This window comes from Anguilla anguilla, chromosome 5 (genome assembly GCF_013347855.1).
Source record: "Anguilla anguilla isolate fAngAng1 chromosome 5, fAngAng1.pri, whole genome shotgun sequence".
Taxonomy (NCBI): Eukaryota; Metazoa; Chordata; class Actinopteri; order Anguilliformes; family Anguillidae; genus Anguilla; species Anguilla anguilla.
Window position 1 is genome coordinate 38,553,479 of NC_049205.1, and position 15,289 is coordinate 38,568,767.

The 15,289-nt window shown below is 40.7% G+C and overlaps 1 protein-coding gene across 6 annotated transcripts in view; it reads left to right on the forward strand.

Moving 5' to 3' along the window:
* The window catches only part of LOC118227639 (UDP-glucuronosyltransferase 2A1-like), a 55,279-nt gene extending 39,990 nt beyond the window's left edge, over positions 1–15,289 (forward strand). For 2 of the 6 annotated variants that reach the window (XM_035418342.1, XM_035418341.1), the window contains exon 2: positions 13,335–15,289. In XM_035418342.1, coding sequence (XP_035274233.1) covers positions 13,377–14,954 — 1,578 coding nt within the window. In that variant the 5' untranslated portion in view covers positions 13,335–13,376 and the 3' untranslated portion in view covers positions 14,955–15,289. The other 4 variants (XM_035418343.1, XM_035418344.1, XM_035418346.1 and 1 more) reach the window with 4 other exon arrangements.

Consider the following 15,289-nt stretch of genomic DNA (forward strand, 5'->3'; position numbering starts at 1 on the left):
CTAATTTGAACTTGCCTTGTTTTGCATACACTTCCAAGGCTTGGGACAGGTAAGACTGGGGGATCCTGTACATATGCCCGTAGGCTATGTTGTGTATAGATCCACTAGTCCTTAGGGGTGATTGCCAACCAATTGTTTTTCAGTCTGCTAGTTAGAGTAGATAGGCCTTTTGTTTGTGTACTTGATACACTAAATTAAATTACTCTCTGGTTTAGCTAGCTTGTTTTTCTGTTCTTTTGGCAACATCCAGCGTCCGTTGACCCTGGTAGTGTGTGTCTGGGATGTTGTATGTCCTGAAGTAGTTTTTGCACCTTTTGTTTTGTTCCCACAGTAAAACACCCATGCACTGAGTTGCTGCTTTTGTCTGTGTTTGATTTATTGTTGTTACCATTTATACAGCATTAACATCTCCCGGCATTCTTAACATCCAGTTACATACCCCATGCACCCCTAGACCCATGTGGTCGTAACATGATCTAACAACAAAATACACTGGCGTACAGTAAATTAAATATGTTTTGACTCACTAAGAGTGGATGTGCACAAGACTACAATGACAGCATGCAGAGTTGTGTACATGGTACTCAGCTTACAGACAATGATAACTGTCTTGCCCTTCTCCTTCATATCGCAATGACTCCTGTTTTGTATTTTAAGAAATAGTTACGTGGACAGGACTTTGATGTAACAACTGATAATGAGTTTGTCTTTTAATGTTGACGTCATTTTAATGTGGTAGTGCTAGCAGTATTAACAGAGTACGCGGGAGCGTCAATCTGTTCAGTAACGTCTGCGTGCTGAAGCAGAGCACGGCAGCGTTCCGGACCACGTCGGGTCCTCGACGCTGAGAAACGCGTCGGTTTAGTAACGTGTGTCATATTGGACAGAAGGACACGTTCCGAGCCACGTCGGGCTCAAGGGCGAAGTAGCGTCCACCTTCCTTAGTAACGTCTGCGTGCTGGGTGAAGTCGCGTAACGTTCCGGACCACGTCGGGTCCACTACGCCAAGAAGAGCGTCTGTTTAGTAACGTGTGTCGGTATTTGACAGAAGGACACGTTCCGAGCCACGTCGGGCTCAAGGGCGAAGTTGCGTCCACTTTCCTTAAGCTGTTTAGTAACATGTGTGTCGGGAGTGGACACACAAACACGTTTCGGTTCGGAACCATCAGACGAGGGAGCGTCTGTTTAATAACTTGTTGGACAAGTTTTGGTGTTGCTGGTTTTTTTTGGGCATGTTGGTTGCTGTTAGTAGCCTAAGTGTTTCGGAGTAACACGGTGAATTGTGAAATTTGGGCTGTGTGCCAAAGTGTGTGAAAGTTGTTTTCCAATGCGCGTGATTGCGTGAAAGTGCACTCAATGTTGTGTTGTTCGGAGCTCCATCAGTGTTGTCATGTCTACAGAATAACGTATTGTTGTGTTAGGCCTACGTGATATGTTTGTTATATGTGTACACAATATAGTATATATAACCCATATAATATAAGAGTAAAGCGCATATTTTCCTTTCGTGTAGTTAATACTTTCGGCTCATGATAGCTAATCCGCGTAATTCTGAAGGGCTACCAACTACGGGAATGATGACGGAGAAAGAGGTTTTATGCGGGGATCTAATGGCAGCGGCATTAAAAGCTATGGTTAAAAGATATGGGAAAGCAATTAGAACTAACCCCCCATTCCCTAGCAAAAATGATTCCGGGGTAATTTCAGAGAAGGCATTGAACGTATGGTGGTCCCAACAGAAAAATAATAAACAGAAAGGTAAATATGCAGCAATGTGCGTAGTGATGGCATATAAAAGCGCAGCACACAAACTCAAACAATATGAGGGAGAGCTGGAGCGCTGTCGTAGCGAACTAGACAGCAAAGACAAACTGTTAGCTAAGGTACAGGAGGATTTGTACAAGGCTCCCCCATATTCACAAGTCATGGATGATATATCTGCAGAGCCTAGTGCCCCAATGGCCCCCATAGCAGTAGACTCGATTCCGAATCCGGATCGGAGTGAGGGACAGCCAAGTATTATAACACAAATCAAACATACACCCCTAAGCCCTTCTGATTTGCGTAGCATGGTTCGGGAATTACCCGATCTCAAAAGAGATGACCCGAACATGGCATTTTGGGAGAAAATAGCACAGTACATGACGGTGGGGGGATTACATGCTTTCGACGTTTATGTGTTAACAAAGGCAAAATGTCCAAGTGCTGTATGGAGCGAGTTAGGGGAATTTAATAACTCTGCATGGGCATCTGTCCGCTTCACATCCACACTTGAGATGGAAGAAGCAGTGGAAAAGTTCAGGAAGACAGTTTATAAAGCTCTAGGTACAGGTTCCAATCTGTATTCATTATATCTTACCCGCCAACAACGCGAAGATGAACCTTTTGATAGATATATTGACGAGAAATACAGTTTGTACTCCACATATGGTAATGCAGGTGACAATCCAAGTAAAGATAACCCCGATTTCCTGATGAATGTACTCGAGGGAAGTGTAGCTTTATATCGAGACACAGCGGGTAAGGCTGGTTTTCGACCGAAGGATTGTAGCGACTTAATTTCGTGGGCTGCATGTTTAAATAAATACCATAGTGGTGTAAACAAGTGGGGCGCAAGATCAGGTCTGAGGTCACATTCTCACAATAAAGCACCCCTCCACATGGCTCCGGTACAGGAGATAGCTCCTTGCAGCAACTGTGGGAGATCAGGGCATAGCCAGACGGACTGTCACAGAGGGAGAAGGACCCAATGTAAGATCTGTCAGAGATATGGACACGTTGCCCAGGCATGCAGATCTGGGAATAACCAGTCAGAACGAGGTAGCCAGCTCCAAGACATGTCAAAAGACGAACTCGTTAGATTAATTAAATCGCTTGAAACCTCAGAATAGGATACGTCGGCCCCCATTGCATCAGGTGTTGAGGTTTCGCATAAACGACCTATTAAAGGGAGCGGGGGGTCCACATGACGGGATAGAATGGTCGTCTGAGTGTGAGACGACTTTTTCCATTTTAAAACAAAAACTTCGCACTTCGCTCCCCAACCCACTTGTGCCTTTCACACTATATACTCATGTAAATACAGGACACATGGCGGCGGTGCTGACACAAAAGCATGGGGACAGACAAAGGCCGGTTGCATATTTCTCCTCTAAATTAGATGCGGTTGTAAAAGCGATGCCGGACTGTTTACAAGCTGTTGAGGCTGCCTCCATTGCCTTAAATCAAGCGTTGCCGTTAATTAGCATACAGGAAATTGATGTTGTAGTCCCTCATTCTGTTCTGTCTATTTTGTCAGGAAAAAGGTCGACAGCAGTACACGTGGCTCGATGGACTCGATGGGAAACAAGTCTTCTGATGCCATCAGTACATTTAAAACGTATAACTACTTTGAACCCAGCTACCCTATTCCCAAATCCTGATGAGGGACAGCCTCATCACTGTTGTGTAGAAGGGGAAGGTAATTTTGATAACCACAGGGTGAAAGAAATCGCCATTCAGGGCGCATTTGACCTATATGTTGATGGTTCATCTTTTTATATAGAAAAAAAAAAAAACACACGGGATGGGCTGTGTGTACACAAAACGGACAGTTAGTGAAACATGGTAGACTGGTGAATCAGTCAGCACAAGTTGCGGAATTATGGGCTTTGGCAGAGGCGTGTACAGTAATGGGAGGGAACAATGTAAACATATACACTGACTCACGTTATGCATTTGGAGTAGTACATGATTACCTGAACTTGTGGGCTAACAGGGGATTTACCACCAGTGCAGGATCACCAATACAAAATGGGGGAATGGTAGAAAATTGCATAAAGCCACTGAACTACCAAAGAATGTGGCAGTAATTAAAATTAAAGCTCACACAAAAGGTACAGACCCACACTCAAATGGGAATAGGTGGGCAGATGAAGACAACATATGGAGGGGTCCAAACAACACGGTGATCCTACCAGCTGTTTGATGAGTACTATGGTCAGCTTATATCACTCCTTAGGACATGATGGAGCATGGCGCATGCAACATCGGATGAAGCAAACATGGTGGCATCCAAAATATCCTAACAGTACTATCAGGAAGATATAAAGCATGCGTTCAGTCAATTATTTCTACAGGGATACTTTCATAATCCTTAGTAGATCCAACTGAAGCCCTTTTCCAGGGTTAAATCTTTCTCTCAGTATCACCATATATGCCTGTTCATGTCATATAAGACTGAGTGCCTGCATCTCACTCACATTAAACCTCTCATACATGTAACTAAGTGCTTCGTTGTACTCTTTTTATTTAAAATATTTAATGAAAATAGTTTGCAACAGATCAACCAGAGAAGTGGTCCAAATCGACCCCAAGAAAACTGGAAAAGGTTACATGAATGAAGCATGTAGTGTCATGAAAAAGTACTTACCCCCTTCCTGATTTCCTCTATTATTGCATATTTGTAACAATGAATGGTTTCACATCTTACGATAAACTGTAATATAAAACAAAGGGAACCCCAGTTAACACAAAACACATTTTTAATATAATGTCATTTATTTACTTAAAAAAGTTACTAAACACCCATATCACTCGTGTGAAATAGTGATATCCTCTTTAAACCTCTTCACTGATTACACCACCTTTAGCATAAATAACTGCAACTAAATGCTTCCTATAATTTGATATCTGTCGTTCACATCACTGTGGAGGAGTTTTAGCCCACTACTCTTTGCAGAACTGCTTTAATTCAGGCACATTGGTACATTCTTGTGCATGAACCACTCGTTTCAGGTCCTGCCATAGCATCTCTGTTGGGTTCAAGTCAGGACTTTGAATAAGCCAATCCAAAACTTTAATTTTGTTTCTTTACAGTCAGCCAGACGTGAACTTGCTTTTGTGTTCTGGATCATTGACTTGCTGCATAATTTAACTATGCTTCAGCTTCAGCTCACAGACAGATGACTGGACTTTCTCCCAAGAATTCTCTGGTACAGAGCAGAATACATGGTTCCTTCAATAATGGCAAGTCATCCAGGTCTTCAGGCAGCACAGCATCCCCACACGATCGCAGTACCACCCCGTTTGACTGTTGGTATGGTGTTTGTACTGTGAAATGCTGTATTTGTTTAATGCCAGATATAGTAGGACCCATTTCATCCAAAAGGTTACACTTTTGACTCATGTGTCCAAATAACATTATCCCAAAAGGCTTGGGGATCATCCAGGTGCTTTTTTTTAAATGTGAGACAGGAAATTAGGTTTTTCATTGTTAGCAGCTGTTTTCACCTTGCCTCCTATGACTCTCATTTTTGATATTGCCCAGTCTCTTTCTTATTCACATTGGCTGAGGCTAGAGAGGTCTGCAGTTTTTTGGATGATCTGAAAACAGTACAGACTTTCCCATCAACAGTTGGCATAGCTTATCAAGGCTGGTTTTGCAGGAGGAAAGGTATTTCTGTAAATAGGCGATGCCTTCTTTTTAGGTCAGTGCAAAAACAGCTGTTAAAGTTGTTTTCCTGTCTTATATTATATTTTGCTTTTTCCCACTAAAACACATTGTGTTCTGACTTCAAGGCATACTAAAGCAGAACGTAAATATATGTAGAGTCATGCATTCATCTTATCTAGAGTAAATGGAACAAGTAAACAAATAAATACAAAGGGTATACATTAGTGCAATGACTTCAGTGATACTGGCCTCTAGCGGCCAGATCTCCGATGGTTTTGGCATTGGCAACACATTACTTTTGGGCACTGTGTAAACTGGAGGCACAGAAGTACACAGCTGAGTCTTGAGGTTGCAGCCTGGTTACGTTTAGATGGAAACGCTGTCTGTTCTCTCTGGTGGCTGTGAATCTGTCCTCAACCACAAGCTTCTCTGTGTCCACACCATCCATCCGTGAGAAGAAGATAAGCTCCAGGCCGTTTTGATGACCCTGCCTGTACCAGTACATTTGTTGGTCTGTGCCATCCTGTTCACACTTTATGTGAACGCTGTCTCCTTCCCTCTGCACAACAGCCTTTTTCTGAGTTATGGTGGTCGCATCACTCAAAACTGAAATCAAGAGAGCAATCTTAGAGAATCAGGATTTAATGCCCTCTCTCTTTTATGAGGAAAAACAATGATGAATAATTTGTATATTTATAAAATATAAACCGAACAGTCATTAAAAACAAACAGATAAAACTCCATGGGTGTGATAAATGTCTAATGATCTAACAACAAAATACACTGACGTACAGTAAATTAAATATGTTTTAACTCACTAATGGTGGATATGCACATGACTACAATGACAGCATGCAGAGTTGTGCACATGGTACTCAGCTGAGAGACGAAGATAACTGTATTGCCCTTCTCTTTCATATCGCGAATGTGCATGTACTCGCAAAACTGGCTTCAGGCCATGGGGGTTCATTTCCTGCTGTGGCCAGTGTGAAGGTGTGGCATAATCATAACCTTAATGCTTAGTGCTTACTGACGGATATAAAGGCTTACATTCAGTCAATAATGCTTACAAGGATAATTCAGTAATCCTTAGTAGGTCCAACTAAAGCCTTTTCTACGGTTAAATCCTTCTCCTAGTATCAACACAGATGCCTTTTTATGTCATTTAAGGCTGAGTGCCTGCATCTCACTCAAATAATTAAACCTCTTTATTTTTAAACCGCTTCTTCTTTAAAATATTTAATGAAAATCAGTTGCAACTGATTACCCAAATAAGGGGTACAATTCGACCCATAGAAGGGGTCCAATTCGGCCCAAAGAAACCCGAAACAGGACGTATGTGTATGAAGTGTGTGTGTGTGTGTGTTTGGGGGGGAGGGGGGTTATTTAAAAATGGTTTTAAATGTTAGTACTTAGTTGAAGTTTTCTTAAAGCAGCAGTTAAGTATATCAAGTAAAAACATGTCCTACATTATAAGGACTGTAATTGACTGATCTCATTCAAGAAAAAATACCTGGCAAGTTGAGAATACAGAAATTCTGTATCTATAATGAAGTATTTTGCACAAATTATATATATATATATATATATATATATATATATATATATATATATATATATATTATAAATTCTTAAAAACACACAATGCAGTACATATTCACCAGAGTTCTGAACAGGGTTTTCTATGTAGTGTATTAATCACAATATTTTCAACATCCAACATGAATCATTCTTCCTGATAGGCTTTAACAATTAAGATTAGATTTATTTTAAACCTCATGATTCCCAACATTCCTCTTGCACTACAAATAAACTGCTATTGCAATACACATATTGTTTTCATGCATTAATATACAGTGTATGGTTTGTGGTTTTTATTATTTTTTTTACTGCAATAAACCGGCATGTATATGCATAATGTGCAGTTTCCTACATAGATACCACAGCTGAGGGAGGGTATTTCCTGAGTCAAGACCAATGCAGCATAATTTCCTCTCCTTCCCTTGCTGTGTAATACCTCCCACTCACTTCCTTTAAGGCAAGTGTGGTAGAAGCATCAAACAGTCATTAGCACTTCGTTAAAAATACTCTAAAAGATAAGCATGGAACAGGAGGATGAATGGAAGCTTCTTGTTGTATCTTGGGTAAAAATTTTTTGAATTTTTGAAATCATTGAATTTTTACATTTTTCTGCTTTCAATTTTCGAGGCTGAATTCAACATTTCCTTGTTGTCAATACAACAGGGTCTTCTGGCCTGGTCCAGTAAAATCCAGTGGTATGCATACAAATCAGTAATTACTAACCAAAGACCACCTTGCAATGGCAGATATGCAAATCCAGGTTAGACATCCATTGAGACTTTGCAACCTGACCCAGAGGCATAATCTATAGGAGAGGGTGACAGTATTGTTCAACTGATGGAGGCCAAGAAAGAACCACCAGCTGCCATAATTTCTGGACCGTGGTGACTGCGGTGGCCGTGACATAGGCAGCTTGTGACCTCACTGATTCTGTCCGTCCACATCACCTCATAACAGCATTCAATAGAAGCCATCAGACGGCTGGCAAGCAGCACAGCCTTTGGCAGATAGGGCATTTTCCATTGGTTAATGTTTTAAAAGCTACATTCATCTTACAGTTAGGGGACTGTAAGAAATCTGTCTCTGATGCCAATATGTCTGCTGGCCACACATTCCCTTGATCTTATCATTATCACAATACAGTTGGTACAAAGGTAGAATAGAATAGAATAGAATTTTTTTGTACGTCGCTTTGGATAAAAGCGTCTGCCAAATGAATGTAATGTAATGTAATGTAATGTAATAGCGACCGGGAGTGAGAGATTGGGAACCATCCAAGTCAACAGATGTGCTAATTCAATCACAACAGGACAGCCAATACACTACGGCCTAATTGATAGGTGTTACAAAACTGACTACATCCATCTTAGTATGTGTACTCAACACTCCTGATCAAAGCTTTGAAAACAAATAAGAAGCAGCCTCTGGAAAGGTTTGTGGTTCAGTCAGACTCTGCTGAATCCAAAGTGTCATTCATGCGCTTTGTCACTGCTGGTATTGGAAATAAACTTTGTACATTTTCATCACGTTCGAGAGACGTCCTTTTTTCCTTACAGGACATAGACCGAACACAGCTGGCTCCCAGTTAGATGTTATAGTATTGTGAGAGCACATTTAATGGGACTTTTGGAGGCATGATCTTGTCGTGAATATCCAGAAAGGCATGGTGGCCAGGACTGGTAAATCTCCCCATTTACTGCCCTGTATATTTGTTAGGCTTCAGATAAAGCAGCAGTGCTATTCAAGGTCAACAGGTATTCTGCAATACAACAGAACACGTTACATTACAGACATTTATTAGACACAACTTTTTACACAGCATTCATGGGTAAGCAACATTGTATTCATAAACTTAGCATCTTGGTACAACAGCAGTTGGAATCGAGACCAGATGCTTACCAATTATACTACACTGCTGCCCTAGTGGTGAACACCTGTGAGAAAGGTTCACATACTCCTTTGCTCCAAACTTTTCATTGCTAAATCAATTCATTTTTCAGATAGCATTCCTTTGGAATTACTCTATTATTAATTTTTTTTTTTTTTTTTTTCTCGGCTATTAACTCACCTTTTTGAAAACTGGACAAAGGTATCTATATGTGCAACACAGCCGTTCAACTAAAGAAGCAACAACCTACACTAACTAATCATAAGCACTTTTAAAACCTCTCTCAGTGAATAAATGTTTAATTTCGCTGTGTTTTGTTCACAAATTGTTCCAACGATGTTACTGTCATAAAAGAAATTTTGAAAAGAAATGAAATGCCTCTTGATAGGCCCGGGAGATCAAAAAGCAACTCCCGCGTAAGCCTTGTGCTAGAGAGGGTTAATGGATACGGTAGCATACTAATGAGAAATTGTTCGCATTAGTTCACACTGTGGCTTTTTTCCAGATCGGGGTACTAAATAAGGTATGGATTTGTAGGCCAATTGGTGGAAGTTAAGGCTTTATGTCTTTCTGTCGTTATGTTTTATATTAGTATAGAATTAGTATATTACCAGTTTTTACGTCAATATTAAACGAAATTAAACCTAAGAACGTAGATAGACATCTACATCCAAATAGCTGTGGTTAGTCCTCTAGTACGCAATTTCATTGTGCAACTTACTTCCTAGTCGTTGTTTTCTGTTACCGCTTGTGAAATGTTTTTTGGAACCTTATGCCTGAAAATAAAAGAAGAGACATTCATATAAAGTTTGTTTACATCCGAAACCATGTCGTTGTGCGAATGAAAACTAAGCTATTCGCATAGCTGAGAAGCAAATGTATATCTGGAACTGAGCAAACAAGTACAGTAAGTATCGCTAATAGGCTAAATAACGTTAGATTAAACATAAGCATGGACCGCTGCCAACAATTGTGTAACTATGGATTTTGTCACACAACAACTGTTCTTGGGTGTTGTTTCTATTTTATATTAGTTTAAATACATGACAGCAGTGTTAATACCAGTATTGTCTACATTCTTGGTCTTATTTTTAGTGGATTATTCGGACACAATCAACTATATAATCGTGTCTGAAAAATGCAATACTTGTGGCAGGTATCGCAAAACGAATTGTGGTTTCCTATGCTACTTCATGTCCAGCCTCAAACGAATTCGTCTATTCAACAATAATGGCCTGTTGTGTGTTATTTTCTGTAAATAATTATTGGATCCTGCATTGGAATAAATAAAATATGGAAGCATCAGTTAAAGGAGTAATGGTGAAATATTCACCATTATTTATCTTAACGAGTACACTACGACAGCTGCTTAGTTGTGGTTGCCAGATTCACCGTTTTGGACCGGAATTCCCACTTTACAAATTATTTGTACAGGTCCGGTCTGTCGTCGCGACCTGACTAATGTCCGGTCTGAACGGTGACTGATGCGTGCGCGTGGACGGTGTCCGGTTTTGGCAAGTCATAATTATGGCAACTGTAGTACTAAATGCTTCGTCGGTAATGTGCTCTTTCAGTATTTCTCAAAATACTATAATTTTGAGAAATTCTAATCAAAATTCGTTTAATTTTATGAACGAATGTAAAATTTAGAAATAGTTGAAACTAAAACAAAACTAGATGGCAATTGCATTTCAATTCAATTTTTCAAAACTACATAGAAATTCAGCAAAACTATATGATCAAACAGCCTAAATTAAAAGTTAATCTTTCCTCTAAATTGTCACATCACATCTAATGTGTACACATGCAACAGTCAAATAATTACTAATAAAAAATAAAACTAAAAATGGCCAACTGGGCAATGTCTCTTCTGTCATTCATGCCTTGCGTATTCTGGATTCTACCACGGCAGGTTTTTATAGTTCTGACCCATAGCCTGAAGGAGAGCAGCTTGTGCATACCAGCCTCATACCTCACATCAATCATTTATTTTAAAAGTATGTTGCAGTAATCACGTTTTAGCACTTTTTAGCTTTGGACCCTTAATTAGAAGCTCAAGTTTTCCCAGATGATTACAGTTGTTTCATAGTTATTCTTCAACTATATCCTACTACTGATTCTGTGGATTACCTTTGAGGTCGTTCAGAACATGGTCTGAATTGTACGTATGAGCCAGTTTGATCTATGGCAGCACACCTGGTTTTGTTTCCTCTGTTTTGTCGGGTTGAAACCTGATGCATCCGCATAAATATACTTGTGTGGAACATTTCTGGAATCAGGTTCCATTTTCATATAATTACAGGATGATTATATTTCAGTTTTGTTCAACACCATGCCATATCACAGTATACTCTGTAAGGATGGTTGCACATGGTTTTCATTACAGTAGAGTACATGTTTCACATTACAGCATGAAACAACAGACAACAACAGTATAAGAGTACAGTATTGTACATACATACAGCATTGAACATACTGACATGACATATTCTTTATCCAGCCACTGTTCCTCTCATAAGGGGACCTATAAACTTAATCTCATAAAAAAACACGTTTTCAACGTACAAAAATGCCAAGTTACTCACACATACAAGACATCTATAACTCATTCATTCAGACTGCCAAAATCCAGGCCTGCCATTAAAAGTATTGATATCAAAATGACGCCAAGTTACGGTACTACAAACAATATAGGCTATCTTGCCTCACCGAAATTAAATAAGATGTATTCCAAAGCAATGCTACACAATATTTCAGAAAGAATCAGCAAGCCCGTAGAATTAGAGCTCCCTAGGTCGCAACTTGTGTACCCTTCTGTCCTGCTCCGTTGTCTGTTATTTCGTGGAGATGCACTTTTAGTGTTTGAATGGTTTATAAGGCATTTTGATAGGCTTATCTGCAGGTAGGAATCCTCTTCGCTGTTTTGGTAAGCTAGAACCTGAAAACTTGATAGTGGAGAATAGGAGCAGACGCATATGTCCCAGCAGGCTTTGCATATGAGAAAATAACAACAGTGTGAGAGAAATTAGGAGAAATTATGAAATTGCGTAGTTGAAACAATATGTTTTTAGCAGAATGGGCATGTAGGTGAAGGTTGACATGATCACAGACTATAGTGCGAAGTAAATGAAGTGATCACGAGCGAGCTTAGTTTCCTTATCGAACGGTATATATAACAGTTGGTATAAAGCATCAGTCGTTAAAGTGGAGGGTTAAGTAACGTGTGAAATCTATTGCACTGATGTGCTTTTGTCATGTTCAGTGCTAGTAGTTATAATTATGAGTGAGTCATGATTTTAAATGTAATGTTTTAATGGGGAGTTGCAGAACGTACATACGTAGTAATTGTTTGTATGTGGCTAGATAGAGAACATGGCGAGGTGACATGAATGTAGAAACGTGGCGTTTGCTGATAAGAAGGTTTTGTACGGTAGCCAAGTGAAGAAATATAGTTAGTAGAAATGGCACAGTGGTGGACTGGTGTAACTTTTTAATAAAAGGAATACATTTGCCGTCATGAAATGCATATGGGTGGCCGTGAGTGAGTTTTGGTAAAGCAAATATAAGCGTAAGAAAACGTTAGTGTAAAAGAGGAAATGATCTGCCTGAGGGCGAGGCGGGATTCAATCGTTCAACCGGAGGTTTACCAGTCTGTGACTTTTTTGTTAGTGCAGCACCATCACATGCAATGCGTGAAATATCATTAGCAAACCTGTCCGTGGTTTTAAAGAAGAACACAGGCCAGTAAGCACAGAAGAGCTCCCGTTGAATCCATATGGCTTTGCAATATTGTAGCCGGTTAATAAGTGAACGTGCAGACGGTACGTCATAATGCAGTGTATACGTTCGGTGAACGGCGGGTAGATATGGTGCAAAAGCAATAATTGAGAAGTAGTAGACAATTATTGGTTAGGGTAAAAGCAGGTTAAAAAAATGTGTTTCTAGCTGAAACGCAAAATCCCCTTTATTGTGTAGGCATGTGAAGTTGTTTATGAAATTCTGTCTGTTGAAATGGGGTCAGAATGTACAGAATTTAATGTGTTTAAGGGCTGAGTGTCTGTGGCTGTTGTGGTTATTTCTGTGGGGAACCATGAAAAGTGCCAAACTCTCAGTGCTGTATAGGTATGGGGCATGCCCCCACCAAGGTGTAACTTGGCGGGATGGCATACCTGCCATCCCAATCCCAATTAATCCTAAATTCTTTTATTTTCATCACTTGTTGCCAAACATGTTATTTGTATATTGCCAAAAATGTATGTTGCCAAACATACTCTTTGTGTATTTCCAAAAATGCAATTGTCTTGAAGGATCTTAGGTCTGATTTCCCTCAACAGATAACATTCCTAAAACAAATCTGATATCACCATTATTAAGTCGTAACATAATCTTTGCTCTGATTCCAACAACTGTTCTACCTTTCATGCATTTCAGGTTGGTTTGCATTCTTGAGTATATCGAGCATTCTGGGTAGAGATGCATTCCTCCATCCTTTTCCTGATTGGACTGGTTTTCGCACTGTCTGGAGTCCATGGAGGCAAGGTTCTTGTGTTCCCATTGGATGGCAGCCATTGGGTAAACATGAGAGTCTTGATTGAAGAGCTACATTTGAGAGGACACAGCGTTTCTGTGGTGCGAGCATCGGACAGCTGGTACATCAAGGAGACGTCCCCTTACTACACCGCTATCACAATCAATGGCACAGGGGGACACCCCAAGGAGTATCTGAGCTTGCTTGTATCTAGGTTACTGCATATACAAAGACAAGGTGCATCTGCTTGGACTCGCTATAGCTTAGACATGGAATTGAAGGATGGATTTTCCCAGATGCATAAACTCATGACTGAAATGGTGATTCGGATGTTTGAAGATCAGAGGCTGATGCAGTCCCTGCGCGCTGCTGAATATGACTTGGTACTGGCTGATCCCGGTGCAGGTGGTGGCGCTGTGCTAGCCCACTACCTTGGTCTGCCGCTTGTTTTTAATGCTCGATGGACAGTACATGGAGAAGCTCATTTGGCAATTGCTCCCTCACCACCTTCCTATGTTCCTTTCCCAGTAGCAGAGTTAACAGACCAAATGAACTTCCCCAATAGAGTCCGCAACATGCTTTACTATATTATCAGACCACTTCTTTACAAAAGCACTGTTAGTCCCCATTACACAGCTCTGTGCCATCGTTACTTTGGCCCTGAGGTAGACTATTTTAAGCTCTTTCAGGCAGCAGATATTTGGCTCATGAGGGTAGATTTTGTCTTTGAGTTCCCACGCCCCACTATGCCTAACATTGTATATATGGGTGGATTTCAATGCAAACCTGCTAAGCCCCTTCCAGAGGACCTGGAGGAGTTTGTTCAGAGCTCTGGAGAACATGGCGTCATTATTATGTCCTTGGGAACATTATTTAGTGAGCTTCCCCATGATTTAGCAGATGAGATAGCTGCTGCTTTTGCCCAGTTGCCTCAGAGAGTTATTTGGAGGCACACAGGGGACAGGCCTGCTACTCTGGGCAACAACACTCGGCTGGTCTCCTGGATGCCTCAAAATGACCTCCTGGGACATCCTAAGATCAGAGTCTTTGTTGCTCATGGGGGAACCAATGGAATTCAAGAGGCCATTTATCATGGCATTCCAATAGTTGGTCTCCCACTCATTTTTGACCAGCCTGACAACCTTAATAGAATGAAAGTGAAGGGGGCAGCAAAGATAGTGGATATTGTGACTTTAGACAGGAACATCTTCCTCAAGGCCTTACAGGAAGTGCTCTATGAGCCCTCCTATAGGATGAATATGCAGAGGCTCTCCATGCTGCACCGTGACCAGCCAATGAAGCCACTGGATCGTGCCCTCTTCTGGATCGAGTTTGTCATGAGACACAAGGGTGCCGCTCACCTACGCACAGAGTCTTACAGGATGCCCTGGTATGTCTACCACTCAGTGGATGTCATCGGGGTCTTGCTGGCTGCCATGTTGTTCATCTTACTGATTATAATGTTTGTTATCAAGTATCTGTGCTGCAGGGTGCTCTGTAAAAGAAAAATTAAACCTGAATAAGTGCTAAAACTTTTCAATTTTATTGACAAGAAAGAGGCTGCATGCCATTTTTACCTTCAGAAGGCCAATTATGGTAAATTCACCTTCAGGTTCCAAACTTTTCTCCCCAAACTGGCTGTAGAGGCAAGGCAAGGCAAGTTTATTTGTATAGCACATTACAACAAGGCAGTTCAAAGTGCTTTACATAAAACTACAGCTGCACAGATACTCAAGATGACAGAAATGATGTCTTGTGAGTAGAGCCCGACCGATATATCGGTTTGGCCGATATATTTGGCCGGTATCGGCCATTATTTGACTTTTTTGACGACATCGGGATCGGCAGTTATGCAGCC